Source organism: Corythoichthys intestinalis, chromosome 3, assembly GCF_030265065.1.
Source record: "Corythoichthys intestinalis isolate RoL2023-P3 chromosome 3, ASM3026506v1, whole genome shotgun sequence".
NCBI classification, from domain to species: Eukaryota; Metazoa; Chordata; class Actinopteri; order Syngnathiformes; family Syngnathidae; genus Corythoichthys; species Corythoichthys intestinalis.
The window spans coordinates 29,289,830-29,317,755 of record NC_080397.1 but is presented as its reverse complement, the minus strand read 5'-3'; the positions used below and the strand labels follow the sequence as shown (position 1 = coordinate 29,317,755).

Here is a 27,926-nt window from a genome sequence, read left to right as displayed (position 1 = left end):
TGATGTTGTATCGTTGTTAAGTAATTTACTCGATTATTGTGTTTGTTCGCTCACCATGATTGGCAGAAAACGTTATCTTATTGTGCATTTGAAGAAATAATTCCATACAATGACAACAAAATCGCAACCGGGCGCGCTCTCGTGCAAAGTGACATCAAGTTAAACTTCTTTATGGTTTCTAAACATGTGGTGGGGTTAAAAAGAAGCATTTAAAAAGTTAAATAGCTAAATCCGGCCTTTGTTAAATGGGAGTGAGCGGTGTGAGGGGGAAAAAAACCCACAGAGTGAGCTCTCACAGGCAGGCAGGCTCTCTCTGAGGATATACAGTATGTCAAAGTCTTTGTGCTGTTAGCATCGACGAAAAAAAGGGGGGAAAAACAACAAGCTTTGCATTGCAAACTCCCCGTTAGCTTGTCTGCTAGAAGCCCACCCGCCCGCCAGGTATTGTATATACTTCTATGATCCGCACGCGATTTAAAACTGCTGCTTTTTCCCCTTCTTCTTCTCCCAATTCCACTTTCTCTTCTCGCCTCCTTTGCCAGCTGTCCGGCTAGCGCAAAGGCGAACCCTTAGCATCGCTGCTTGCTAATTACCTGCTTAGCTTGCCTAATTAGCCTCTTATTGCAAACTCGCTTTTTAATTCCCTGAACACTAAATAATCCACCAGCATCTAAAAACAAGTGTAAATATTTCCCCAAATAGTTCCTCGTTAATACTCCAAACACTTCCGTTTTAACATACATTCTGCCTGCGGGTCTCCACATGAATTATGGACTATAATATCATATCTAAAAAATATATATTTGGTGGCTCAGCTGAAAATGTCTATCTACTCGGAGTCGTTTGATGTTTTGAGTTCAGATTTTCCCTGAAGGCAGCACATACAGTACATTCAAGTGTGTTAGTGACTGATTAAACCCAAGACTGGAAAAACATAATTTACGCTTTTAAATCTTTGGTAGGGGTGTGACAAAATATCGAAATGGTGATATATCGTTAGGGCTGCAGCTATTGATTATTTTAGTAGTCGATTAATCGATGAACCATTAGTTCGAATAATCGAGTAATCGGATAAACAACATGAAAAATGGAGTTACCTGAACTGAGCCTCAAACAGTATAAAAACCGAATGAATGAGGATCTATGTACAACAAAAGAACAATTGGCTAACTTACACAGCAAAAGTTCACTAGTTTAAATGCTATAAAATGCTTACTTTTTTATAATGCTCTTAACAAATGGTTCGGACACGTAGTCCCACAAAAGTAGGCTAAATATATCTATAAACTAAATTACAAATGCATTAAAAAAAAAAAAAAAAAACTCAGACAAAACTTAGCTTATTTTGGTCTTAGCAGGGAGCACCTGGATTCAGCCATGTGAAATGAGGCAGACTGCAGTGTATCAAGCAATTCAATAAAACTAAATGCAAACACTTTCAAAATAAACCATTACAACACCACTTTAATTTAACGAATACTCAAAGCAGCAAAATTTAATTCGAATCTTTTTTTTCTAATCGAATACTCGAGTTAATCGATTAATCGTTGCAGCACTATATATCTTGATACTTTGTATCCCCAAAGGTTATCGATATGCTTCTGCCAAGAATCGAGATATCGTTATAAAAAGGTGTCAACCTCTAAAAAATAAATTTAAAAAAAGGAACCAACAAGTTGCTACCAAAATCTTCCACCATAATAGTGTCTCAGGCTGCATTGACGGTGCTCGACGCCCAATCCATTTAGACTGGGAACGTTCGTTCATTCGAAACCAGAGTATTCACAGTCATTCTGTCCGATTTTCAGGGCATTTACAAGTCACTTGCTGTTCATTTTAGGGCATTTACAGGTCATTTCCTGTTGCGATTGAGTCACTGCCTATTTATTTGGGTGATTCCCAGGTCACGTCCTGTTTTGTAACACAAAATGAACAGGAAATGACCCATAAAATACTCCAAAATCAACTGGAAGTAACTGAAAATCAACAGATAAGTGACCTTAAATGGCCCAAAATTGCCTCATTGCTTGGCATTGGCTGCTGCTGACGTCCATAGATGTTCAATCCGTTTGAAGTGGGAGGGATGGCAGCGAATGAACATTCGTTCATTCGCTGCCACCCTCCCAGTTCAAATGGATTGGACGTCTACTCGTGATAAACTCATTCCAGTTCACAGCAGAAGCTTGCTTTGCTGTTTATTACTTGTTTTTAGAATATCCTAGAATGATTTCCTGACCATTGTATCGATAATCGTTGCATCGCCATATCGTCAGATCATCGTTATCGTGAGCTTTGTATCGAAAACCATATCGTATCGTGAGTTACCAAGAGGTTCCCACTTCTACTTTTAAATACTTTCTTAGGTATGTGCCAAGTGTGGGAAGAGTCGCCAAAAATTGTACTTAAGTAAGAGTAACGTTACTTCAAAATAGTACTACTCAAGTAAAAGTAGTCATCCAAAAATTCTACTCAAGTACAGGTTAAAAAGTACAGTATTTGGCGAAAAGAATACAGTGATCCCCTACATTGCTAGTTATAAAATAATCGGTTCACAAATGATGGTGAGTTGGACTTCAAAGTTAAGGTCCACAAGCAGAAGAAGGACAACATCAAAAACTTGAGCAGTGACTTGACAGGCCTTCAGCCTGTCATTAAAATGGAATTCACACCACACCTAAAAACTATGAGGACGACCAAGTGGAGCACTTCTCTCTAGGTGGCCCAGTTTTACACTTTTAACACAAAAAAAAAGTTCCTACATGTAAATTGTTTTGTCACGTCTAATCCGACACGAATTGACTTGATTTATTCCGCCTGCACAAGAACCGCAGAGTCGCTGCTCTGTCACAGCGACTCTCTCCCGGAAATCTGTGCTCATGAGGCGGCAGCACTGTAACATTCACCAAAAATGACACCGTAGTTGTAGCGTATTCCGTGTTTTATTGACGTTCGTTCTGTATTTAAATGAGCATGAATTGCAGCCTTAAAAACAATTGGTAACCAACTGGTAAAAGTAGTTCCGCACTTGGTTCTGCTGTCTAACTCGGAACCAAGTAAGTGCAATTAATCAGCTCTGAAACACAGAATTTGCATTCCAAGGTTCGATGTGTATTAGGGATGTCTCCAATGGCATACCGCACGCAGGCTATTTTTAGTCCGTGACGTCGCATCGTAAAGCGGAAGTAAAGCCGAAGTGAGACATTATAGACCCGCCCTCGCATAGACCCAACGTAATTAGTGCTACTTTTCTCCGGTAATCTTTCAAAAACGAACATGCCGATCACGCATTGCTTTTTTGGAACTTGTAGAAACGACTCTAGACATTACGACACATGAAGGATGTTTTCTTCATACGTTTCCGGAAACCAAAAACTCGGGAGGAAAAAATGTGAAGACCGAATCAACTTGCGCGGACTTTAACACCAGCTCAGCGAATCCATTCACGTTTCATATGCAATAAACATTATGTTGGTTTGGCATGGTCTTTCAGAGGACGAAGAGGTAAGCCATTTTTATATTTTTAACTTATTTTTTTAGCGTAACGTTGTGCCGTACTGCCTCTGTCTGACAATGAATGACCTGAAAAGAATTACAATGGTACCTGACTGCCACTGTTACCTTTTCTGTTATATATATATTAGGGCTGTCAAACGATTAAAAATTTTAATCGAGTTAATTACAGCTTAAAAATTAATTAATCGTAATTCATCGCAATTAATCGCAATTCAAACCATCTATAAAATATGCCATATTTTTCTGTAAATTATATATATATTCTGTAAACTAAATTGTTGGAATGGAAAGATAAGACACAAGATGGATATATACATTCAACATACGGTACATAAGGACTCTAGTGGGCATTTCACTCTACTGTCATTTAAATCTGTCTATGCTGTCCTCACTCCGATGTGTCTACTTTTTCCAAAGCTAGACAGCTAGTGAACGACGCCTTAATAATCAGACTTCTTCCTTTTTCATCTGATTTATTAATAAAATGGCCTCAAACCATTGTCCTCTTTAGACCTTCGTAAAACTACAAAAAAAAGCACACAAGCATTGCATTAGCAACAACGTTAGCTTAGCACGCTATACAGGTTCACTAAACATAAACAAAAAGCGTCTCATACAAAAAATATAAAATTTTGCTTACTAACATAATATGTACATTCTTTACAACAACCATACTTACGGACAAATCTTGTCCAAGGATCATATAAGCACAACATTACAACGTAGACGTCAGCCCGAGACGTCATGCAGCCATATTGAACTGGCAAGAAAACAATAAACCATGTCGCAAAGCGACCACAAGAGTTCGCTGTTAGACAGCACAAAAAGCCTTGCTGTAAAACTTACCAAAATGCAGAATACTGTCTGAGCGGAACATGTGCGTTAATTGTGTCAAATATTTTAATGTGATTAATTAAAAAAATTAATTACAGCGCGTTAACGCAATAATTTCGACAGCCCTAATATATATATATATATATATATATATATATATATATATATATATATATATATATATATACACATAAACTTTAGTAAGGGGGAAGTGTAAATAAATTATAGGATTAAGATGTGTTATCAATGAAAAAATTAAAAGTGTTCGTTGGCTGTCACTGAGTAGCATTTGCGATCGCTACACAAAGCTAACTAAATTACCCCCAGGAACGGTAAGAGACGTAGGACAACCAGAGGATACATAAGAAAGACAGGGCTGATGGTAAAGGATAGCTTGTTGAAACAGGAGAATGTCATTGTCAGTCGCGTCGATAAAAAAGCTAAAGCTATGCTTAGGTCGGCTCGTTTTTTTGTCTTTTGCAGCCTTCGACACTCAAGCCATCTCTTTAACTGAACATTTTTATGTTCTTCCACATCTTTGCCAGTCAATTTGGCACCAGGCACATCATTTTCGGAGAGAATTGGTAGGTTTAGCTCTGTAAACATCTCCTTCGTACACAATTTCCATTCATTTCCTATTAGGGACAAACGGTGGCTTGTCCCTACTTAGCAACAGTAGCTAATGTCATGACTATTAATGAGCGGAAGTGACATGTTGTTTGCGGTACGCCATTCGAATACATAATCAGAAATCGGGCCCGACCGTCTAATTTTCAGAGGTTCGGAATCGGGTGTAAAATATCGGGTATTTAAAAAATGTGTATTTATTTTTATTTTAAAGAGTAAAGTCATTGCCTCCATTGATGGTGATAGATGTCCAATCCATTTTGGCGTAGAGGGCAGGCAGCGATCTGTCGATCGAGGCAAATTGGATCGGATGTCTGTCGCTGTCAATGGCAGCGAGACATAATCACTCAATGCCAGCCTTCCCAATTGAAATGGATTTGGTGGCTGTCAATGGCAGTGAATTAGTTCAGGATTGAGTAAAAACATGTTCCAGAGGTGTAAGGACATATATTAGGGCAGAACTATATTGGGAAAAACTGACATTCAGACTTTTCGAGGGTTTGCGATCTATTGAGATAAACAGGGTGTTCCAAAATGGTTGACCCCATTCTAAATGCCCATATCTTGGAAACTACTTGATAGATCTTAATGAAACTAAATTATTTATTTATTATTTATTTATTGCTTAAATTTACAAAGAAAAGTACAAATATTTGCTGTGACAAGCTGTGAAAATTTGAGGTTATTCCAACAAAAATTGTCAAGATTATTGTCCTATGAAATTGGGTCAAACATTTTGGAACACCCTGTATACTGCGTTATGAAAACGAGAAGAATTTTCACCAAATGACTCTAATAGCTCTGTTTGTGAAGACTTTGGTTGACTCACCTTGGCCACATTGTATTCATCTAATACTGTTTAATCCAGGCTAAGGAGGGTCATCTGTAAACAATAAAGATTTCTGCATATAAGAGGGGATCCTGGAGGCCATATTTTTGCACACATGTGGCAACAAAACAAACGTTTATGTATTAAAAAAAAAAAAAAAAAATCATCGCGTGTTGTGCAATGGGACTATTGTGCAGATGGCGATGTTCAAATGATATATTTTGCAGGCCTGATATATAATTATATTTACACTACTGCAAAAAACTTTACCGAACAAAGAAAATGTCCAGCGACAGCAAAAAAAATCAAAGAAATCTAAATATGTTTTTATTGCATCGTCATGTGGCGGCACAGTGGTTAACTTGTCCACCTCATAGTTCTGATATCAAGCGTTTAAATCTCGGGTGGGCTCCACCTTCCTGTGTCGAAATTGCCTCCGGGTACACCGCTTTCCTCCCACATCCTAAAAACATGCATGCTAAAGCCCCAAAATTGTCCCAAGGTGCCAATTCTTGTTTTTGTCATTGTGGCCGCAACTCTCGTGAGGATAAGCGCTAAGGAAATGAATGAATCAATTGTGTTGATGTTGTTTTGTGGAGGTGATGATTTGTGAAGATGGAGGTTCCTGAATATTTGGATTTGGACGAGATCGACTTCTCGGACGATGCTGTAGTGAGTAATGCGCTTACACACACACTCTCACATTTAAACATTTCTCCCGATGTTAACACATTGTTGTGTTGTTTCAGTGTTCCTTTTCGTCTCTGAAGAACATTCCAGAGTTGTCGAGACGAAGCGATGCTCAGGCTGAGGAGAGAGCTGGTAACGCTGCATTATTGGCTTCCTCCTCAAATCAAATCAAATCAAATTTATTTATATAGCCCTTTACAAAACCCGAAAGGTCCCCAAAGTGCTTTACAACAAAGACAAACATGGCACATAGTAAATAAAAGGCAGGAAAGTATTATACAATGACATTAGGAAGAAAAGAAAAGAAAAAAAGAAACGAAACATCGCATCACGATTAGTCAGACAGCAAACAAAACAATAAAACAGATAAAATCCGAAAACATTAAAAACCCTAAGGAAATAAAACCAGGCTAAACTAATCTTGGGGAAAGGCGAGTCTAAAAAGGTGTGTCTTTAAACGAGATTTAAAAAGGCCCAAATTTGTAGTGGTGCGGATCTCCGGGGGAAGACTATTCCATAACCTGGGTGCAGCAACCGCAAAAGATCGGTCTCCCCACTGTTTGAGTTTGGACCTTGGGACTTGCAAATGAAGTTGGCCGGTAGAGCGAAGAGTCCTGCCAGAGTTACGGATGGTTAAAATTTCTGATAAGTAAGAAGGAGCCTGGCCATTAATAGAATTAAAAACAAACAGTAAAAGTTTAAAATCAATTCTAAAATGGACTGGAAGCCAGTGGAGTGATGATAGCACGGGGGTAATATGTTCACGTCTAGGTGTATCTGTTAAAAATCGAGCAGCAGCATTTTGAACAAGTTGGAGACGAGAAACTGAGGACTTGGGAAGACCAACATAAAGTGCGTTGCAGTAATCCAGCCTCGAGCTTATAAAAGCGTGAATTGCTTTTTCCAGGTCGTGGCGAGTAAGAAAAGGCTTCACTTTGGCCAAGAGACGGAGCTGGAAAAAACTTGCTCTTACAACAGAACTAATCTGTTTTTCAAAGTTGAGCCTGCAATCGAATATCACTCCGAGATTTTTAACATGTGTTTTAGAAAAGGGAGCCAGAGTGCCAGGGTTGGGCTCAAGGGCATTTAACATAGAAGGTGTGCCAAAAGTAATATATTCAGTTTTGCTTTCGTTAAGATGTAAAAAGTTTTGCGCTAGCCACTGCTTCACATCGGATATGCACTCCATTAATTTAGTGAGAGCAGTTTGTTCGTTGGGTCTCAGGGGGAGATACAGCTGCAGGTCATCAGCATAAAAATGAAAAGAGATATTATGTTTTTTTATAACTGATCCTAAAGGTAGGAGATAAAGTGCAAAGAGAACAGGCCCTAAAATGGAGCCTTGTGGCACCCCACAAGACAGAGAGGTTTGTGAGGAGGAAAATTCCCCAATCATTACTGAGAAGGTCCTATGTTCCAGGTACGATTTAAACCACTGTAGAGCTTTACCACGGATACCTATAAAGTGTTCTAGACGAGATACAAGGACTGTGTGGTCGACTGTATCAAATGCTGCTGTGAGATCTAGTAAAACAAGGATTGCTGGGTTTCCATTATCTACAGAAAGGGAAATGTCGTTGTGCACTTTTAACAGTGCTGACTCAGTGCTATGTCTGGACCTGAAGCCTGATTGAAACTTGTCAAGGATGGAGTTTGTCTCTAGAAATGTTTGCAATTGAATAAAAACAACTTTTTCTAAAACTTTAGAAAGGAAAGACAAGTGGGAGACGGGTCTAAAATTGGACAGCACGGAGGAGTCGAGATGGGGTTTTTTAAGAAGGGGTCTGACTACAGCCTGTTTGAAGGCAGCTGGGACAGAACCGGTACTGAGAGAGTTATTTATAAGAGCCAGCAGACTTGGTCCGAGGCAACTAAAGACTTCCTTTAGAAGGCCAGCTGGAATTATATCTAACGGACAGTTAGTGGGTTTCATGCCACTAACTATTTCAGATAGAGATGACAATGAAAGGAGATCTAATTATTTCTACTTTACCGATATCTCCACGTTTTCCCCCGCATTTTGTGTTCTGTCTCACCCTCCTCCTCAGTTCCTTCCATCAACTGGAGTCGTGGAGTGGCGTCCCATGTGGGCACGGTGGGAATCAAACCCACGGGTGCTACCGAAGCTCACGGTAAATTCCGTCCCGTCAAGAGGGTTTCTCCTCTCAAGCATCAGCCCGAGACCAGAGAGGAGCCTCCGGGCCGGGATGCCAAGCTTCGAGACCGGGAGCCGACCGCCGCCGAGGACCACCGTCTGCCTGGCGAAACCGCGGGAGCGAAGATGGTGGACACTGCTGGCACCAGTCCAGGTAACTGGCATTTAACAACTGTTAAACACCAAAAAGTAAACTGTGGTTTTAGTTCGGCTAATGCATACAAGCATAAATTTTGCGGTAGTTCAAATGACTGCTCCTTTAAAGTGATATTTAGGTGAAAGGCGTTAGGCGGCGTTATGTTCCTTATGTTTGTGTTCAAGTAAACCTGTGAATAAATAAAAGTATAATCAACTATTGTTGTTGTACAAAATACTTACTAATAGTCATTTTTTAGCCATTTCAAAATGTCTTCGTCTAGTTTTAGTCGATGAATACTCGAAATGTTTTTGTCTGTAAAAATTCAAAGTATTAGTCCAAAAAGCAATAAAAAAAAAATAATAAAGGTTTCCAACAATTTCGAATGAAAGTTGACGGATGAGCTCATATTGTAGCGTCTACAAGGACAATGCCAACATAGTGTTAGCCGTAGCTGACGCCAACAAAACCATAACAACATTTAAGAGGATGAGCCCGACGCTAAAGTTAATGCTAATGCGAAAGCTACGCTAAGGAAACGAGTTACATTTATTTTATGATAATCACTCAGCACAGACCTTTGAAGGCTAAAGCAACATTGGTATGCTCTCTTGCCAAGATAAGAAAACAAATATTACCGTCTGTTTCAAAACAAGCAAGCCTGGAGGGTGGCTTATCTTGAAGAACAAAATTGTTTATACATCTTTGGTAGTGATGCATGATAATGCATTTTTCAACTGATACCGATAACCGATAATTTCCTCTTCATTCCAACCGATAAAGTCAAGCCGATAATTCTATGAAAAGGCTTCGGGACCTCCGGCAAACACCCGGGTTTCTCGAACGTTCCCCCACGGCGTGCGAGCAGAGCCAGGCCCCAAATACGCCGCGGCGAACCGGCGGGCGGATTATCCGGTACAAATGTAGCTGCCGAGACGAGACACGATTTTTTTTACCGAAATGACCCGAGAGCCAAAGCCCTGGATAAAAAAAATAATGCAGTTTGTACGACCACCATACTTTATGAAAAACATGCCAGTCACATCATTTTCACCACGGACATTTTGACAAGTGATGTCCAGTAAGCAAGCTTATCATGACGGCACAGTGGTGACATGATGATTTAAACATGCAGAAAACGAATTCAGCCAGTCAATAATGCATTCAGTATGTAAAATGACGAGCGGTCAGATGACTTTGTAACGCTGCCTTTATTTTCGGCTTAACAAAACTCAGGCACAAAACAACATGCACGGGGATGCGAGCTCCAACTCCGTCCAATTAGTACTGCCGTGTATCAGTTTAGCTGCTGTAAAGCAAATGTCGTGAGTGCCGCAAATGTAAACAAAGCGCTGCAGAATGGGTACATGACATCACGTTATTTTGAGTTAATCATTTTCACAGTGTGCAACAATGCATATAACATTAGCAATCACTTTTCAAATTATTTAACTTATTTGTCCGCTAAATTACAGTCACAGTAGATAATCAAAACTTATTGGCACTTATTAACACTTATCAATTTAAATATGCACGTGCACATTCCTGTTGTAATGAAATTACAATATTCTCTAGCCACAAATATTATTCAAAATCTTTTTGAAAGTTTTTTTTTTTTAAGGATTAAGTTTAATAATGCATTGCTTTAAATAAGGCTGTTAAGATTATTTTCAGCTAGCTATTTTTGAGAGAAATATACTTGAAGCGCTGGCAGATATTTTCACTTTTTCCAATAGATTTACACTTAAAACTGACCAGTTTTAAGGAAGTGTGTTTTGCAGTGTAGAAATGTTATATATGTTAGGAATGGCTTACTCTTAAATGCATTTTTGTGCAACTTAGGTATTTACTCTGTAAGTGATAGTTGCCAAAAGTTTACCATTACACAATGTCAGGTAATCTGTCATTATTTAGATGTTGGAATTGACTACATGTTCATATTTTATATAGAAAAAAAAGAGCAATAAATTATATTTTTGCACAGTAATATTTTCTTTTGTGTATACTTTAAAATTTTACAAAAATCTTAATAGAATTATCGGCTTGACATTATTGGTTATCGGTTGGAATTAGGAGGAACTTATGGGTTATTGTTATCGGTTGAAAAATGTATTATCGTGCGTCACTAATTGTTGTTGTTGACTAAAACAACCTTGGAGGATATGTTTGTAATAAGAGACAGAACAGGTGATGCAATTTTGGAGTCAAAGGTCAAAAAAAGAATTTCACCATAATTTGATAAGGCTACCAATGTGCAAGGTAGGTGATATGAGTGATAACATTTCTATTCCCCAAATATGGTTTGGCTGATTCTCAGAGAGCTCCTCTAAATTCTGTTGCCGTTTACTGCAATAGCCGCCAACCTCGGGGAGCTGGAGCACTACGACCTGGACATGGACGAGATCCTGGACGTGCCGTTCATCAAATCGTCCGGCCGACGGACATCAACGTTGCCGAGAGCCCCGGACAAGCGAGTGGTGAGCGCGGGCGATGTGGGCGGAGCCACGCTGGAAAGACAACGAAGGCACAACAATAAAAACAACAAAGAAGACGACAATGGCAACAATGCATCGGCACAGGCACGTACGCGCAAGCGAGCGCCTACGTGACAACAAAAGCTCAATGTCAAACACTCTCCTCCTCCTCCCGCAGATGTGCGTCCTGTCTCCTCTGAAGTGGTCGGATCTGAGGAAGTCCAAGTCCTCGGATCAGGACCCGCCCCACCTTCTTCGTTCTCAGTCTTCAGGTGGCTTCCAACATCACCTTCGTCAATATCAAGAAGTAGCGCTATCGTCTTCTTCCTCGCTGCTCAGCTGCCCCTCGTCGCTGTCTTCCTTCCCTGAAGGAGGTTAGTACTGAGCATTCAAATCGAAAGAATGATAGAACTATTATTAGGGCTGGGCGATTTCAAGATTGGAAAAAAAAAAGGAGTTCAACCTCAGCCGTTTCATATTAAATCGAACATAACTTTCTGGTGATAGAAACTAAAGATTTTGAAGTGTCTCTAAGTCGCAGTTTTTTTCATAGTTTGGCTGGGGGTGCGATTTATACTCTAGATGAACTTATGTGTGAAATTATTGACACATTATTATATCATTTCGCATGTTATTTTGGTGTTTTGGAGTGACACTGATGGTTTGGTAAACTTGTTAGCATGTTTTTTATGCTATTGTTATCTGAATAACTACTGATTAACATACTTTACATTTATTCAGCATGTTGTTCTCTATTCTATTTTTATTTTAAATTGCCTTGCAAGATGACATATCTGTTCTATGTGTTGGATGTTATCAAGTAAATTTCCCCCTAAAAGGCAACTTATACTCCGGTGCGACTTAAATGTTTTTTTTTCCTCTTCATTGCGCATTTTTGGTCTGGTGCGACTTATACTCAGGTGCGACTTATAGTACGAAAAATACGGTATACATTCTGAACATTAAAATACACCATATATCTATATATTTTTTTTTTTTCAAACGCTCCCGTTAGCTTAACGCTAGCATAGAATGGAATACTCCGTTGAAACAGTCATGATAGTTAGCATCAATCAATATGCCTAATTTAACTCTTAAAAGAATAAATATGAACACACACACGCAAACACCACCGCATTTCTTGTCATCATAGGTGGGTAGTAAGGCTTTACATTTTCTCCATTACATTTATTTGAGTGCCTTTTTGAGGAAAATACTTCTAAATGTAGTTTTACCACACCACACTGTTTACTTGAGTAGATTTGTGAACTTTTAGTACATTTACTGCACAACCTTTGGCTACACTAGAGTTGTAACATTTTTCCTTACAGTTTTATTTAGTAAATAGTTCATTTAGATGACGTTGTGTTGAGATAAAATATACATTTGTTTAAAAATCATCCATCGTAAGCAGTTACTCACAATGTTACTCATTAATTGAGTATTCTTTTCACCTAATACTTTTTTACTTGTACTTGAATGATTTTTCTGGGTGACTCTTTTTACTTTATTTACTTAAGTGATATTATTTTCAGCTTCTGTGATTGACTTTTGGATCGAGTCTGTGCTTCTGAGCCACCACCCAGCTTTTTTTTTTTTCAATCAAATATACTCGAATTTGGAGCATTGTTATTTCTATACTTTCTGGCATTTGCTGAACAATTTAGAATTCAAATTCAATTTCAACAATGTTTTTCCATATTTGTTTCATTTCTTGTATTTTTGATTTTGTATTTTTGTAATTTGGACAGAGGTGGGTAGACTAGCATTACTTCAAAATAATGTTACTCAAGTGAAAGTAGTCATCCACAAAATGTACTCAAGTAAAAAAAATATTTGGTGAAATTAACATTGTGATCTCTCGCTACTTCGCGCTGCAAACCTCGCGTCCTCAGTCCATCGCGGATTATTTTTCAATTAAATAAATAAATAAATACAGATGACCTGTCCCTCTCTCCCTCTCCCTGCTCTTTGTTGGTCAGGCAGTGCACTGGAGTTGCTTATTAAAGATAACGATGATTGACAGACAGTTGAGGTTTGATCTCGCCAGAGACTCAAACTTCAATCATCGTTTAACTTGTTCAACAGTTGCTGTAGCAACTCATTGTGTGTAAGTGAGCAGCTTGAGCGGATTTGAGTGGACTCACTCAATGAAGCATTTAATGAAGCCAAGCATTTTTGTACTTTATTCTTGTTTAAAAATAATTCGGTTGGACAGTAACATGTTTAAACCTTATCATAATTATTACATTTGAAGGGCTTAAAAAACATTAAAAAAAAAAAAAAAATATATATATATATATATATATATATATATATATATATATATATATATAAATATATATATGTGTATATATATATGTATGTATATTTTTTTAATTATAGTTTGGGAAAAAAGTGAAAAAACATGTCTTATATGTATCTCTTTCCAATGAATCTGAATAAATACATTGAACACACACAATTTTTGGGGGGAGGGGGGATACTTTGCGGTTTTTTTACTTATTGCGGCTTGTTCTGGTCCTCATTAACCGCGAAAACTGTCCTCACATAATGAGTAACATTGGGACTAACTACTTACAATGTCTGATTTTTTTTTTTTAAACAATGGTATATGTTTTTCTCGGCACAACATCATCTGTGTGAACAATTATTATCATATGTCCTATAAGTTATTACATGACAATGGTCAAATAAATACACAAAAATTATAGAATTCAAATTAGATAAATGAAACATTACCTGCGCAATGAGCATGAGTGCCCTCTAGTGGAGAAAAAAAAACAACATTTTCCACCATGAAATAAAAATGATCATATCTCCAGTTTTCCATGGTGTATCGGTGCCAAATAAAAACAGCTTGAAATCGAGTGGTGTTGACTCTAGGTCAAATAGTTTTAGCCAGCATAATCATAGGACTTCGGACGGCCAACTTGTGAGCGGTCATGTGACTGTATTGGTAGTTCTGATTAGTGTCCTTGAGTTAAGTTATTAATGAGGCGACATCTCATTGATGAAACTGGTACACCCACTGTCCACATCTCTGGCTAAAATATCGTCAAATCTAATACGAGGTACAATGTAACGACTCTAGTGTAGTCCAAAGTAGCGAAGTATGAGTACTGTTTATTTACAAATCTACCGTAGTAAAAGTAAAACGAATTGCGTGATGAAAACAATGACTCTTCGAAGTTCTTTTCTCACTTTTTTTTTTTTGTAAATGTAACCCCTCTGAAAAAAAATTGTGTGCGTCTTCATATTTAATTAATTATTCATTAATATTTACTTCATATGCACTAGTTTCATATATTCTCAGTGCAGATTCTTTAAAACTACCAGTTAAAAAAAGAAAGGTTATCCTTTTTATGTCCAGATCGGATCGGTCAGCCCTCACTTTACTACATAGCCTACATTAAAGACATGCTAATCATGGGTCTGCTCATCAATATCTGAATGATTGATTCAGACAAGCTGCTGTCAGCAAGGGTGTTCCCAGAAGCACAGAACCTCAACCAGCACCAGCGGCTGGGCCCGGAACCTCCGGTGGGCCCGGCCGGCGTCTTGTTCCCCCAGCTGGCCGCGCAGGACGCCTCCAAAACCCGAACCTCTGCGGGAGGACAGCACGGAGGAGCCAGAGGGGTGGAGTTGGATGAGGAAAGCAAGAAGAAGTACAACATCATCAACATTGTCAGGGAAGGTCAAATCTCGCTCTTGGTAAGCCTCTGGCTCGTCTAGTAAAGTGTCGCTCAATTCCCATGGTGAATATCGGTGGGTTTGTCATTCCTGCCTTTCAGCCTCACCTGGCCGCCGACAACCTATCGCTGATCCGCGACGAGATGGGAAACAACCTTCTCCACGTGTCAGCATCTCAGGGCCACGCTGAATGTCTCCAGCATCTCACTTCTCTGATGGGAGAGGACGGACTCAACGAACGCAACCAGCAGCAGCTCACGCCCGCCGGACTCGCTGTCAAGGTCCGGGTGTCCTTCGTTCTTTATTTATTTATTTTTTATATTTTCGAAAATGGCCAAACTGGACTTACGGAGTTATTTACAAATGTCCAGCAGTCGAAGGGTTAAGTTGGAGTGACGCCGGGCATGTGATTGACTAAAATGAAGGCATACTTAAAGTAGCGTTATTTCTAAATCATTCATCAAATAAAAATAAAATAAATCATTTCTAAGTCAAAGTAATCCTCCAAAAACGTCACTCAAGTACAAGTTAAAAAGTATTTAGTGAACAATATACTCAAGTATAGAGTAACTATGTGTCCGTTTTTTTTTTTTTTTTTTTTTTTTTAATAAACGAAGTAATCAGTAGAGTAGTCAAAAACTGTACTCAAGTAAAAGTAGCATTACGTCAAAAACAACATGACTCAAGTACAAGTCAAAGTAATCATCCAGAAATATCAAGTACAAGTTAAAAAGTATTGCATGAAAAGAGCAATGGCGTGGGGTGCTAAGGGCGCTGTAGCACCCCCTGGTGTTAGGGAGAAAAAAAAAGTTTCGGGGTAGATTTTTTTTGGGGCGCTAAAATAAATGAATATTAACATATTGAAACAATAGTGTTTTTACCTTTGGGGATTAAATAAATATGTTGAAAAAGTTTTTATTTATTTCTGCTTTTGTTTTTTTTTAATACCACTTGGTGATTCACTCAAAATTCACCACTTAAAAGTACACACAAGAACCCACACTGGTGAAAAACCTTTTTCCTGCTCAGTTTGTGGTCAAACTTTTATTTATTTTTTTCAAATAACTTGGTGACCACCTTGCTTCCAACTGGTGTTCTGACAAATTATCTACACCGGCGAAACGTCCTGCTAACGGTGAATTTGACACCTTAAGTACTATCGTGCGCATTCAGCTTGTTTTATTTAGATGCATACAGGAAGAACGTACATTGGTACCTCGACATACGACATCCATTTGTTTCTACATCCGACGACATCCTCGAAATACGACGATTTATGACAGCACCGCAGTGCAAGGCAGATTTTCTTGTGAGAGAAATCAACATTGGTTCCAAGAATGTTAGTGCAGGTGGTGAAAAAGGGTTAAAGATTAGCCTTACCATTGAAATGAAGATGGAAATGATAGAAAAATATGAGCGTGGTGTGCACGTCCGTGAATTGGCTCGACACTACGGCCGTAGAATGTCTGCGATCTCGACGGTCCTCCTCCTATAAGTTAAGGTGACAATTGTTATTGTGGTACCATCGCCCAAAAATCGCCAGCTTCGTCAGATTTTGAATCATTTATTTCAGAACTTGTGCAACACAACATGCCCACGGTCCGTCGCAGCCGAAAAAAGTGAAAGTAAAAAGTCCTCCCTCACTCTGTCAAATCGGCCACGCGGTGCGTTCAGGTACACCACGCAAAACACATCTGCCAGATTAGAACCCGATTCGTTACATTATTACAGGTATTATTACCGTATTGGCCCGAATATAAAACTGTGTTTTTTGCATTAAAATAAGACTGAAAAATAGAGGGTCGTCTTATATTCGCGGTCTAGACATTATACCCATTCACGACGCTAGATGGCGCCAGATATCAATGAAGCGATGTTCTGTCATGATAGCTCTCAGCTGCTCTCCCCATTCACGACGCTAGATGGTGCCAGATATCATTGAAGCGATGTTCTGTCATGACAGATCTCAGCTACTCTCAAGTTAAACCAGTTTGCATTATTTTATTGGAATGTTTTTCCTTATTCAGATTTGTTTCCCAGTTACAGTTAGACTTCACTTAAATGTTAATGCAGTTAATGCAATTTTGTTGTTTTATCACAATAAATTGGTTTATTTACATTTCAAAAACCAGAGGCCATCCATTTACGAATGTGTTTGCACTTTAGTTGACATATTTAAATGTTCAGATATTAAGATTTGAATGAGGCAAAATAACATGCTTTTTCTCTCATATATATTGTTACGGTTGTTCCGATCATGTTTTTTTGCTCCCGATCCGATCGTTTTAGTTTGAGTATCTGCCGATCCCGATATTTCCCAATCCGATTGCTTTTTTTTGCTCCCGATTCAATTTCAATCATTCCCGATAATTTTTCCCGATCATATACATTTTGGCAATGCATTAAGAAAAAAATGAATAAAACTCGGACGAATATATACATTCAACATACAGTACATAAGTACTGTATTTGTTTATTATGACAATAAATCCTCAAGATGGCATTTACATTATTAGCATTCTTTCTGTGAGAGGGATCCACGGATAGAAAGACCTATGACTTTGTATATTGTGACTAAATATTGCCATCTAGTGTATTTGTTGAGCTTTCAGTAAATGATACTGTAGCCATGCCCAAATGCATGATGGGAAGTGGAACCATGACTGTGCGTAGTGCTACCAATTGATATATCTTCTCTGCATTGGAAAATAACATAAGGTGTTAAGAAAAAGATCAATTGCTACCTTGCTTCCCCACATTGCTTCCCATGAAATTTCTAATCATAAGGAGAGGGATTGTAAGGCTTAACCAATTAAAAAAAGGCTCCAAAGGCTGCCAAAATTCACTCTACTCATTTTACGCTGCCTTTTATCTCTCTATATAGGTAAAACAGCGCCATTACAGATTGAGCGCGACAATGCGTGGGTGGGTCGTGCAGTGCATGCATTATTTGCGTTAAATATTGGAACGTGATACATTTTTTAAAAAATTAATTACCGCCGTTATCGGGATAAATTTGATAACCCTACCTTAAGCCTAAACTAAAGACTCTGGATGAGTGTAACTTATTATGTCTGTAACGTTAAATACAATTAGAAAACGGTTTAATTAAAAAATATATATATTAAAAAAAGGCATGGCTGATATTTTTCTGCCGATTCCGATACTTTGAAAATTACGTGATCGGACCCGATCGATCGGTGATCGGGACATCTCTAATTGTTATAATCATTTGTTTCAGATCTACTGTAATTATTTTCTGTATAAAAATTAATTTGGTATTCAAAAAGTCTTTCAAACTTGAGTCTTGAAAAAGAGGGGGTCGTCTTATAATCAGGGCCGTCTTATATTCGGGCCAATACAGTATTATTATTATTACTATTATTATATTATTATTCTGACTTTTAATCATAATTTATTTGTTTTGCTCTGTGTAATTGCTATGTGCAAAAGTACCAGCAGCATTTATTAAGGATTTAGTGTAGGTTTTCAGGCTGTGGAACGAATTATTGGAATAATAATGTATTCTTATGGGAAAATCCTGCTCGACATACGACCATTTCGACATACAAACAAGGTCCTGGAACGATTTAACTTTGTATGTAGAGGTACCACTGTATTAAAAAATGCCTCAAGAAAATACTTAAAAGTAATCATGTCAAATAAGGGTGGTTTAAATACTCTACATGACTAATGTGGTCAACAGATAAACATTCTGCTTTAAAGCTACCACAAGAAAACACTATGCTTAAAAGTTATCATAGAAAAACACGACAAAAGTATTTTGAGGCAATGGAAAGGTTAAAAAAAAAAAAAAGACTCAATAAAAACGAAAATAGCAAGTACTCGCTTCTTTTAACTGATATGCGCATGCGTGCGCAAGCGCACTGGGCATTGGTGGGACGTTTTACCGTGTAGGGTATTTTGGCAGAACACCGGGTCATGTTGAATAAGGCGCTATTTGTGAAAAGGGGGCGTAAACCGAGGTTTATTGGACCTTCTAGTTTTCAAATGTATGTGACATTGCGCCGTCTAGTTGCAGGGAATTGCATTATAATACACGGGTGCTTTTATTTCCAATATAAAAAACTCTAACACACACTGTAGGTGGAATAGAATGCTGTCTTTGTTGTAGCCTAGTAGTCGTACGTAAACTATCCAGCATGTGCGTGTACTGCCATCGTGCACGCCTTGTATGGAGAAAACGCACGTGCATAACAAATTTTGACCAAAACGGCTGTTTTTGGATGAGAAAAATTAAAAAAGATCCTCAGCACTCCCTGCTGTAAGTGACTTCCAGCGCTCCTGTCTTCAAGTACTGAGTAAATGCTTGTATTTTTTTTTTTAAAACAATTTAATCACTAGAGTTGGTTACCTTCTATTGATTTGAGGTCACTTTATGATGATTTTTGGGGCATTGCCGTGTCATTTCCTGTTCATTTTAGGTCACTTTCTGACTGTCGATTTTAGGTATTTATGGGTCAGTGTCTGCTTATTGCAGGACCTTTCTGTTGATTTTGTGTTACTTCCTGTACATTTTGAGGTATTCTGAGGTCACTTCCTATTAGGTTTGGGTCATTTCCTGGTCACGTCCTATTTATTTTCTTCACTTTCTGCAGATTTTGAGTTGCTTCCCGTACATTTTGAGGCATTTACTAACAATCAATAATGACATTCTATTCTATTTTCGGGCATTTATGTAGAACGGTCACCTCGAGTGTGTGCGTTGGATGGTGAGCGAGACTGAGGCCATCGCAGAGCTGAGCTGCACCAGAGAACATCCGAGCTTGATACACTACGCCGCTCGCTACGGACAGGTAATTCATTTGCCGTTGTGCGCTGTCTCTCTCCTCGCCGTCAGCCTCCAAACCTGATGTGTGTATGTAGGAAAAGGTGTTGCTGTGGCTGCTCCAGTTCATGCAGGAACAAGCCATCTCTCTAGATGAGGTGGACCACAACGGCAACACGGGCGTCCATGTGGCTGCGCTGTACGGACATCTGACCTGTATACAGGTATGTAGACTTACCGAAGTTACACGTGAATTCAGGTACCAAACAGCCTCTGTTGAAGTGTCATGGATTAGAGCAGGAAAAAAAATCATTTGACTCAGACTGAAACTGTTTTTCAGTTGTTGTTTTTTTTTAACATTGCTGTGGCTGTGGTGGTATTACAGATTGAATAAGAGCTGGAAAGTGATCACAGACAAACTGCGTGTACACACTGGATTATTTTTAACTGAATAACACCATGTTGGTCTGATTCATTTTAAGATAAATTAGGAGCTAAAACCCTGCAGAGGGCTGTGACATATCATGAACGTCATCTAGAGCAGTGGTCCCCAACCTTTTTTGCACCACGGACCGGTATTATATGGGCCTTTTTTTTTTTTAATGGACCGGCAATGTGTGGCAGAAAATGACAGTAAATGTAAAATAACACGACAGGGGTAAAAACAAACATTAAGTGTCAGGAAAATGTAACTCACCATACGCTGAATCAACGTTTTTTAACAGCGGCCTCTCCTAAAACTTGACAGAAAATATCCTGGTAGCAGGCATAATTTATTCTCTAATCGTGAAAGGTTCTTAGCTTTAGCAATACAGTTCGCCAGAGGTATGATGCTCTTAGTGCATTCGCTTTTGCTGCCTCGTTTGCTTGCTTTTATCCACATATTTGGCCTGAATATAAGTTGGCCCTGATTATAAGACGACCCCCTCTTTTTCAAGACTCAAGTTTGAAAAAAGACTTTTTGATCACCAAATTAATTTTTATACAGAAAATAATTACTGTAGATCTGAAACAAAAGATTATAACAATATATTTGAGAGAAAAAGCATGTTATTTTGCCTCATTCAAATCTTAATATCTGAACATTTAAATATGTAAACTAAAGTGCAATCACATTCGTAAATGAATGGCTTCTGGTTTTTGAAATGTAAGTAAACCAATCTATTGTGATAAAACAACAAAACTGCAATAACGGCATTAACCATCAAAGTGAGGTCTAACTGTAACTGTAGTCTTGAAACAAATCTGAATAAGGAAAAACATTGCAATAAGATAATGCAAACTGGTTAAACTTGAGAGTAGCTGAAATCTGTCATGACAGAACATTACTCCTCAAGTTCAGCATCTAGCGTCGTGAATGAGTATAATGTCTAGACCCCGAATATAAGACGACTCCCAATTCTTCAGTCTTATTTCAATGCAAAAAAGACCGTTTTATATTTGGGCCGATACGGTATGCAGAATGGACTTGATTGTCGGCTCCTCTTCTGGCTCAGCAGGCCTTTTCACCGTAAAAAAGCTGTCCAAAGACATCGCCGCACACGCACACAGCCAACAGCAGCTGACGTTACTGTTTACATTGACTGACGCTGGGCTGCTATAGGTGTGCAAACATCCCAGTAATTGCGGCCAACCACTAGATGGCGACATACACAAATCTCAAATTAGTCAATAGAGTAAACAGGCATATTGATGTGTTAAGAGGCACAGGCCAAATTGCGGTCGTTAACCAACAATTTATTATTTCTCTGCGGCCCAGTAGGAAATACGCCACGGACCGGTACAGGTCCCCGGCCCGTTGGTTGGGGATCACTGATCTAGAGTTCATCTGGGTCTTTTATTGATGGCTGAAGGTCGCCACGTTTGCAGGGGCGGAGCTTGGAGGGCTCCGACTGCACCAGGCCTCTATAGGGGGCATGATTGGGCGAGGTAAAGGGTTAAAACAAATGAAAGACAATGCACAGAGCTATAATATAGAGTTAAAATCACTCAACCAGCAAAAAAAAAAAAAAAATTCCATGTCAAATGGACTGGACATCTAGTGCTACCTTCAGATATATATTTAAAAAAAAAAAAGGATTCAATCGCTTACGCCTGTGAAATGAATCCCCCGATTTCAGTTTCCCCCACTGATCAGCGTCAATCTCGCGACATGCCCCAATTTGACGGATTTCCATCATTACGACTTTAACCTTGGCGATGTGTGTGTTTAGACGCTGGTGGAGTACGGCTCCAACGTGACGGTTTCCAACCAGCAGGGCGAGCGACCGTCGCAGCTGGCGGAGCGTCAAGGTCACGGCTCTTGCGCCCGCTACCTGGTCGTCGTGGAAACTTGCATGTCCTTAGCCTCGCAGGTCGTCAAGCTGACCAAGCGGCTCACAGAGTCAGTGCGGGGTGGGAGAGGTCCGTTGACCCTCAATTTATGAGGCGCCTTCACTAAATGTGTGCTCGTATGTTGCAGACAAGCGGCTGAGAAGGCCACCCTACAGAAACGGCTACACAAACTGGACAACAGGTAAGACACAAGCTTTCACGAAGAAATTCACACCTCTATCGTCTCGGCGGAAAGAATCTTGTCTCGTCGATTTGAAAACAATGTCATTTTTCTGATGTGGACTAGTGGAGACTAAAGCCAACGTTGGGCAAATAAGTATTTAGTCAACCACCAATTGTGCAAGTTCTCCTACTTGAAAAGATTAGAGAGGCCTGTAATTGTCAACATGGGTAAACCTCAACCATGAGAGACAGAATGTGGAAAAAAAAAAACTGAAAATCACATTGGTTGATTTTTAAAGAATTTATTTCCAAATTAGAGTGGAAAATAAGTATTTGGTCACCTACAAACAAGCAAGATTTCTGGCTGTCAAAGTGGTCCAACTTCTTCTAACGAGGCTCCACTCGTTACCTGTATTAATGGCACCTGTTCTAACTAATTATCGGTATAAAAGACAGCTGTCCACAAACTCAGTCAGTCACACTCCAAAGTCCACTATGGCCAAGACCAAAGAGCTGTCGAAGGACACCAGAGACAAAATTGTAAGGTAAAACACTTGGTGGAAAGAAATCAACTGTGGGAGCAATTATTGGAAAATGGAAGAGATACAAGACCACTGATAATCTCCCTCGATCTGGGGCTCCATGCAAGATCTCACCCCGTGGCGTCAAAATGATAACAAGAACGGTGAGCAACAATCCGAGAACCACACAGGGGACCTAGTGAATGACCTACAGAGAGCTGGGACCACAGTAACAAAGGATTCTATCAGTAACACAATGCGCCGCCAGGAACTCAAATCCTGCACTGCCAGACGTGTCCGCCTGCTGAAGAAAGTACACGTCCAGGCCCGTCTGCGGTTCGCGAGAGAGCATTTGGATGATCCAGAAGAAGACTGGGAGAATGTGTTATGGTCAGATGAAACCAAAATAGAACTTTTTGGTAGAAACACAGGTTCTTGTGTTTGGAGGAGAAAGAATACTGAATTGCATCCGAAGAACACCATACCCCTTGTGAAGCATGGGGGTGGGAACATCATGCTTTGGGGTTGTTTTTCTGCAAAGGGACCAGGACGACTGATCTGTGTAAAGGAAAGAATGAATTAGGGCTGTCCCAAACGACTAATTTTCTCCCGATTAGTCAGCCGACTATTTTTACGATTAGTCGACTAATCTAATAATTAATTTTTTTATTTTATTTATTTATTTTTTTTTAACTAATTTAGCAATGAAATTTTTGTTGACGCTTATCAATTCACAAAAAACATATTGGAACACTCAAATTATTTATTAAAGTACAAATAAACACGTAAATAACAATAATAAATCACAAATAAACAATGAGTTCAAATGCTGATAGAATTAACTAGTGTAGCCTCCCTTGAAAAGATGGTCTCTTAAACTGATGGTTTACAACTTTTATTCCATCCTTGATGTAAACACACTGTAAGAGCTACGGTGCACACAAATAAAGCAACATAATTAGAAATTAACAAAAACTTTTCACCTTTTTCCTTTTAAACCTTATTTATATATCAATGAATTGCCTATATGAATTGCATTTACCTTAATTTATTACCTTATCATTGACAATCTCTCCCTTGAGTGCAATCACTGTATATACTGTATATATTTATGACCTTTTAACCTTATATAATTTTCTATACCATAAAATAAACCATAACATGAAATAAACCTTTCAATTAGCATTAAGAACAATAGTAATAGCACCTATAGGCCCATTGTCAATGAAACATTATTATTTAGTAAGGCGACAGCACCCTCTGGTGTACAAAAACTGAAGAAAAAAAAAAATTACAAACTGCGTGAAGGCGCTTGAGGTTTTTATTCACGGCCGACGTGCAGCCAAGCTTGGCAGTGAAGAGACAGGACATAAGAGTGTACTCTCCTTTGTTTCTTTGAAATAAGGCAATGTTTTGGACACTCTGGTGCGCTTTTTTTTTTGGCTTTGTGCCGCTTTCCCCGCTTGCAAACAGAGCATCCGACATTCTAACTTTCCACGCATATTTTTTTTTAACCCTTCATTAACCGTCGACGGGATGCTGTGCTCGTCGACGGATTTACGTCATCGATGACGTCGACTATGTCGACTAGTCGGGACAGCTCTAGAATGAATGGGGCAATGTACTGAGAGATTTGGAGTGAAAATCTCCTTCCATCAGCAAGGGCATTGAAGATGAGACGTGGCTGGGTCTTTCAGCATGACAATGATCCCAAACACACAGCCAGGGCAACAAAGGCGTGGCTTCGTAAGAAGCATTTCAAGGTCCTGGAGTGGCGTAGCCAGTCTCCAGATCTCAACCCCATAGAAAATCTGTGGAGGGAGTTGAAAGTCCGTGTTGCCCAAAGACAGCCCCAAAACATCACTTCTCTAGAGGAGATCTGCATGGAGGAATGAGCCAAAATACCAGCAATAGTGTGTGAAAATCTTGTGAAGAGTTACAGAAAACGTTTTGACCAACAAAGGGTACATAACAAAGTATTGAGATGATGAATGGAGAAAAACACTTGTAACCTTTTTGTGACCCGAATTGTAATCCACATATATAACTATACACATATAGCAATAACTGAAGAGTAACTAACTGTGTGTTGCTGTTTTCTATGTGCACACATTCTTTTGGACTGACTGTACAACTTCTTATCAGGTTATGCCCGCCATTTTGACGCGGTTTAGCTCATTGCTATGGTTACCAAGATACCTGATACGAACCATCTGCTGCTAAAAAGTACAACGAGTGAACCAATCATATTTGGACACGAGACTCATCTCCTTAAGAGGTTGAGCAAAACACGTTAAGATTACCATTTTTGGGCAGGCAATGTGCCTCCTGAGAGCAGGGGCTGGCCATCTCTGTTCTCACGTGGCATGTGCCAATAAAGAGCCGGACATTTCCGGGCCACGCCAGAGTCTGCTATTGGTTGACGTGTAATCGCTTGGCTTTGTTCCTTGGATTCTCAGACCTGGAGTGCGGGCTCTCCACTCGTTGTCAACAGGTAGGAGCGTGATTCATTACCAGGGAACTCGTTGTGCTTTAACTGTGGCGTGGGGGTAGTAGAATTGACAACTATATATCTAGCGCCATTGTTTCTTGTACTTTGTGTGTTTTTGACTGGATCGTGGGGGTTTTAGACGTTATCAGTGACAACCTAGACCTAGCGCTTTGGTTATTCTGTGTTATGCTTGTTTTTTGCTTGCCTTTGTGGGATTGTAATCAATAAACTTAATTTATTTGCAATTTCTAATCAATAAACATTGTCTATTTCGCAAAAGTGTGCCTGTTGCTGACTCGCTGTGAACCTTGAAATTTCGTAAAACAGATGAACTTTTGGTATTGACCAAATACTTATTTTCCACCATGATTTGCAAATAAATTCTCAAACAATCAAACAATGTCATTTTCTGTTTTTTTTTTTCCACATTCTGTCTCATGGTTGAGGTTTACCCATGTTGACAATTACAGGCCTCTTGCACAGACCTTGCACAATTAGTGGTTGACTAAATACTTATTTGCCCCACTGGACAAGTCAAACGTTCTCACACACTACACTGAGAAGTTGCTACACATGCTAGTTAAATGTTTTAACACACTACACTGAGAAGTTCCTGCAAACGCTAGTTAAACGTTTTCACATGCTACACTGGAAAGCTTTCACACGCAATAGTAAAAAGTTCTTACACAGTCCAGTGAAACGTAACACAGCCGCTCGCTTGTCAATTCCTCAGCTGTCCGTCCGGCTCGGAGGCTTGGCCCGAGATGACGCTGAGCGCGGAAGGAACGTCCGTGGATGGCGATTGGCTGGTGCGTCAGGAGACCGGACCTCGGAAAGACATCTGCGATACCGCCGGGGTTCCCGGCCGTCGTTGCGGTGCGGCGGCTGAAAAGCGCGACCGGAAGCCGGCGCGTCTGAAGCTGATGACGCAAAGCTCACTCTGCGAATCGGATTCCGATGCGGCCCCGAGACCCGATAGGCCGACGCGCCTGCCGATCGACGATGAGGAGCGCACGTACCCGGCGTTGTGGAAACGTCTTCCGCCGGCCGACAGGAAGTCAACGGACGGCCCCGCAGAGGCGGGGTGCGACCCGGACACCGGCCCCGACGCCACCGGCTCTCCCAAGGCGGTGGCCACCAGCCCCAAAAGCGCCCTCAAGTCGCCGTCGACGCGCAGGAAGACGCCGCATAGCCTCAAACTCAGGGTCACTTTTAATGAGAACCTCCATCAGGAGGCGGAGCCTAGCAGAGCGGCAGCCACCGGCAAGGAGGCCCCGCCCGCTGGAAACTTGGAGGCCAAGAGACCCTTTGGGGCACTGCGCTCCATCATGGAGACGCTAAGCGGAAATGCAAATAACAACAACAACACGCACAATGCAACACACAACCAGTACAAGAACAAAAACAGAAGTGCAAACGTGTGAACGCATTGTGTCATCTTGACATTTTTTATAATCACTTTATTCATGGCGTCACTTTTTTAAAACATTTTTTTAAACCGGGCTGTTGCGGACCTTGTCAATCATCCCACTTAAATAGTCATAAATATCAAAAAATGGGGAAAAAAATGCAAATTAAAAAGTTATGATTCATAAAAAATATATAAATAATTCAAATTAAATTTTAAAAGATAAATTGTAATAAATTGAAAAACAGACGAATAAAGACATAAATTCAAATAAGTGTGTATTTTACTCTGGGAATTTTATTTATTTATGTATTTATTTTACTTTGTGACCTAGCATAGCTTAACTCTTGCTGCCATTGACTGATGGCATTAATGGATTGGACGTGTATTGGCGTCAATCACTTTTTTCAATATCAATTTCTCTCTTACGCAATATCACAAATACATAACATACCTGACCTGGCAGTGAACGAGTTAAGCTAATGCTAACTTATCAATAGACGTCCACTTTAGTCCACACTGTCTCCGAAAGGGTTCAATCGTCTTGGGTGGAGGAAGTGGTAGCGGGAAAGACGGTGCAGAGGTCAAAGGTCATCCAGGCGCTCAACAATTGCCCGAATTGCGGAACTCGCCGTTTTCCGTGATCTGCAAGGACGACGTGTTGCTAGGCGACAAACCGTTCCTCTGCTGCGGCACCCCGTAACGCTCTTTAAGTTGAGCTAACGCCGCCATCAGGCGACTGTTGGTAGCATCCAGATTGGCTAGCCGTTTCTCCTGTAACACGCAAACACAAACAATATTTGCTCAAAAACAAATGCAATAAAGGACAATAAACCACCTGGGAGCAAGCCAAATGAAGAAAATTGATCATATTGAGACAGTGACATATGTATTATCTAATGATACGAATGATTAGTACATTCGGAGTCGCTTCCTGTTGATTTACGGGGCTTTTTTGGGTCATTCCCTCTTGATATCAGGTCACTTCCTTTTGATTTCGGGGCATTTCGGTATCACTTCCAATTGAGATAGTTAACTTACTGTTGATTTTGGGGCATTTCGGCTCACTTCCCCTTATACCATAGGGCATTTTGGTGTCACTTTCTGTTGATTTTGGGGCATTTCGGGGTGACTTCTTGCTGATTTTGAAGCATTTTGAGGGTCACTTTCTGTTGAGAATGGGTCATTCCCAGCTCACTTCCTATTTATTTCAGATAACTCCCCATTAATTTTGCATGTACGGGTCACTTCCAGTTGATATAAGACACGA

At 39.7% G+C, this 27,926-nt stretch overlaps 2 protein-coding genes across 2 annotated transcripts in view; one reads left to right on the top strand and one right to left on the bottom strand.

Annotated features, from left to right (window-relative positions):
* The first annotated feature begins 111 nt into the window (after positions 1–111).
* Positions 112–27,495, top strand: sncaip (synuclein, alpha interacting protein). The gene is made up of 13 exons (XM_057831296.1): positions 112–441; positions 6,403–6,475; positions 6,553–6,625; positions 8,542–8,802; positions 11,140–11,363; positions 11,437–11,632; positions 14,725–14,972; positions 15,053–15,232; positions 19,655–19,768; positions 19,839–19,964; positions 21,954–22,123; positions 22,202–22,255; positions 25,982–27,495. Exons 2-13 carry the CDS (start codon positions 6,419–6,421, stop codon positions 26,670–26,672), a joined length of 2,394 nt encoding a protein of 797 aa, XP_057687279.1. The 5' UTR covers positions 112–441; positions 6,403–6,418; the 3' UTR covers positions 26,673–27,495.
* LOC130913033 (disabled homolog 2-interacting protein-like) overlaps positions 26,683–27,926 on the bottom strand; it is a 42,796-nt gene continuing 41,552 nt past the window's right edge. The window contains exon 18 of the mRNA XM_057831295.1: positions 26,683–27,430. Within this exon, the coding sequence (XP_057687278.1) occupies positions 27,260–27,430 (171 nt within the window). The 3' untranslated portion in view covers positions 26,683–27,259. The remainder of the gene's footprint in view (positions 27,431–27,926) is intronic.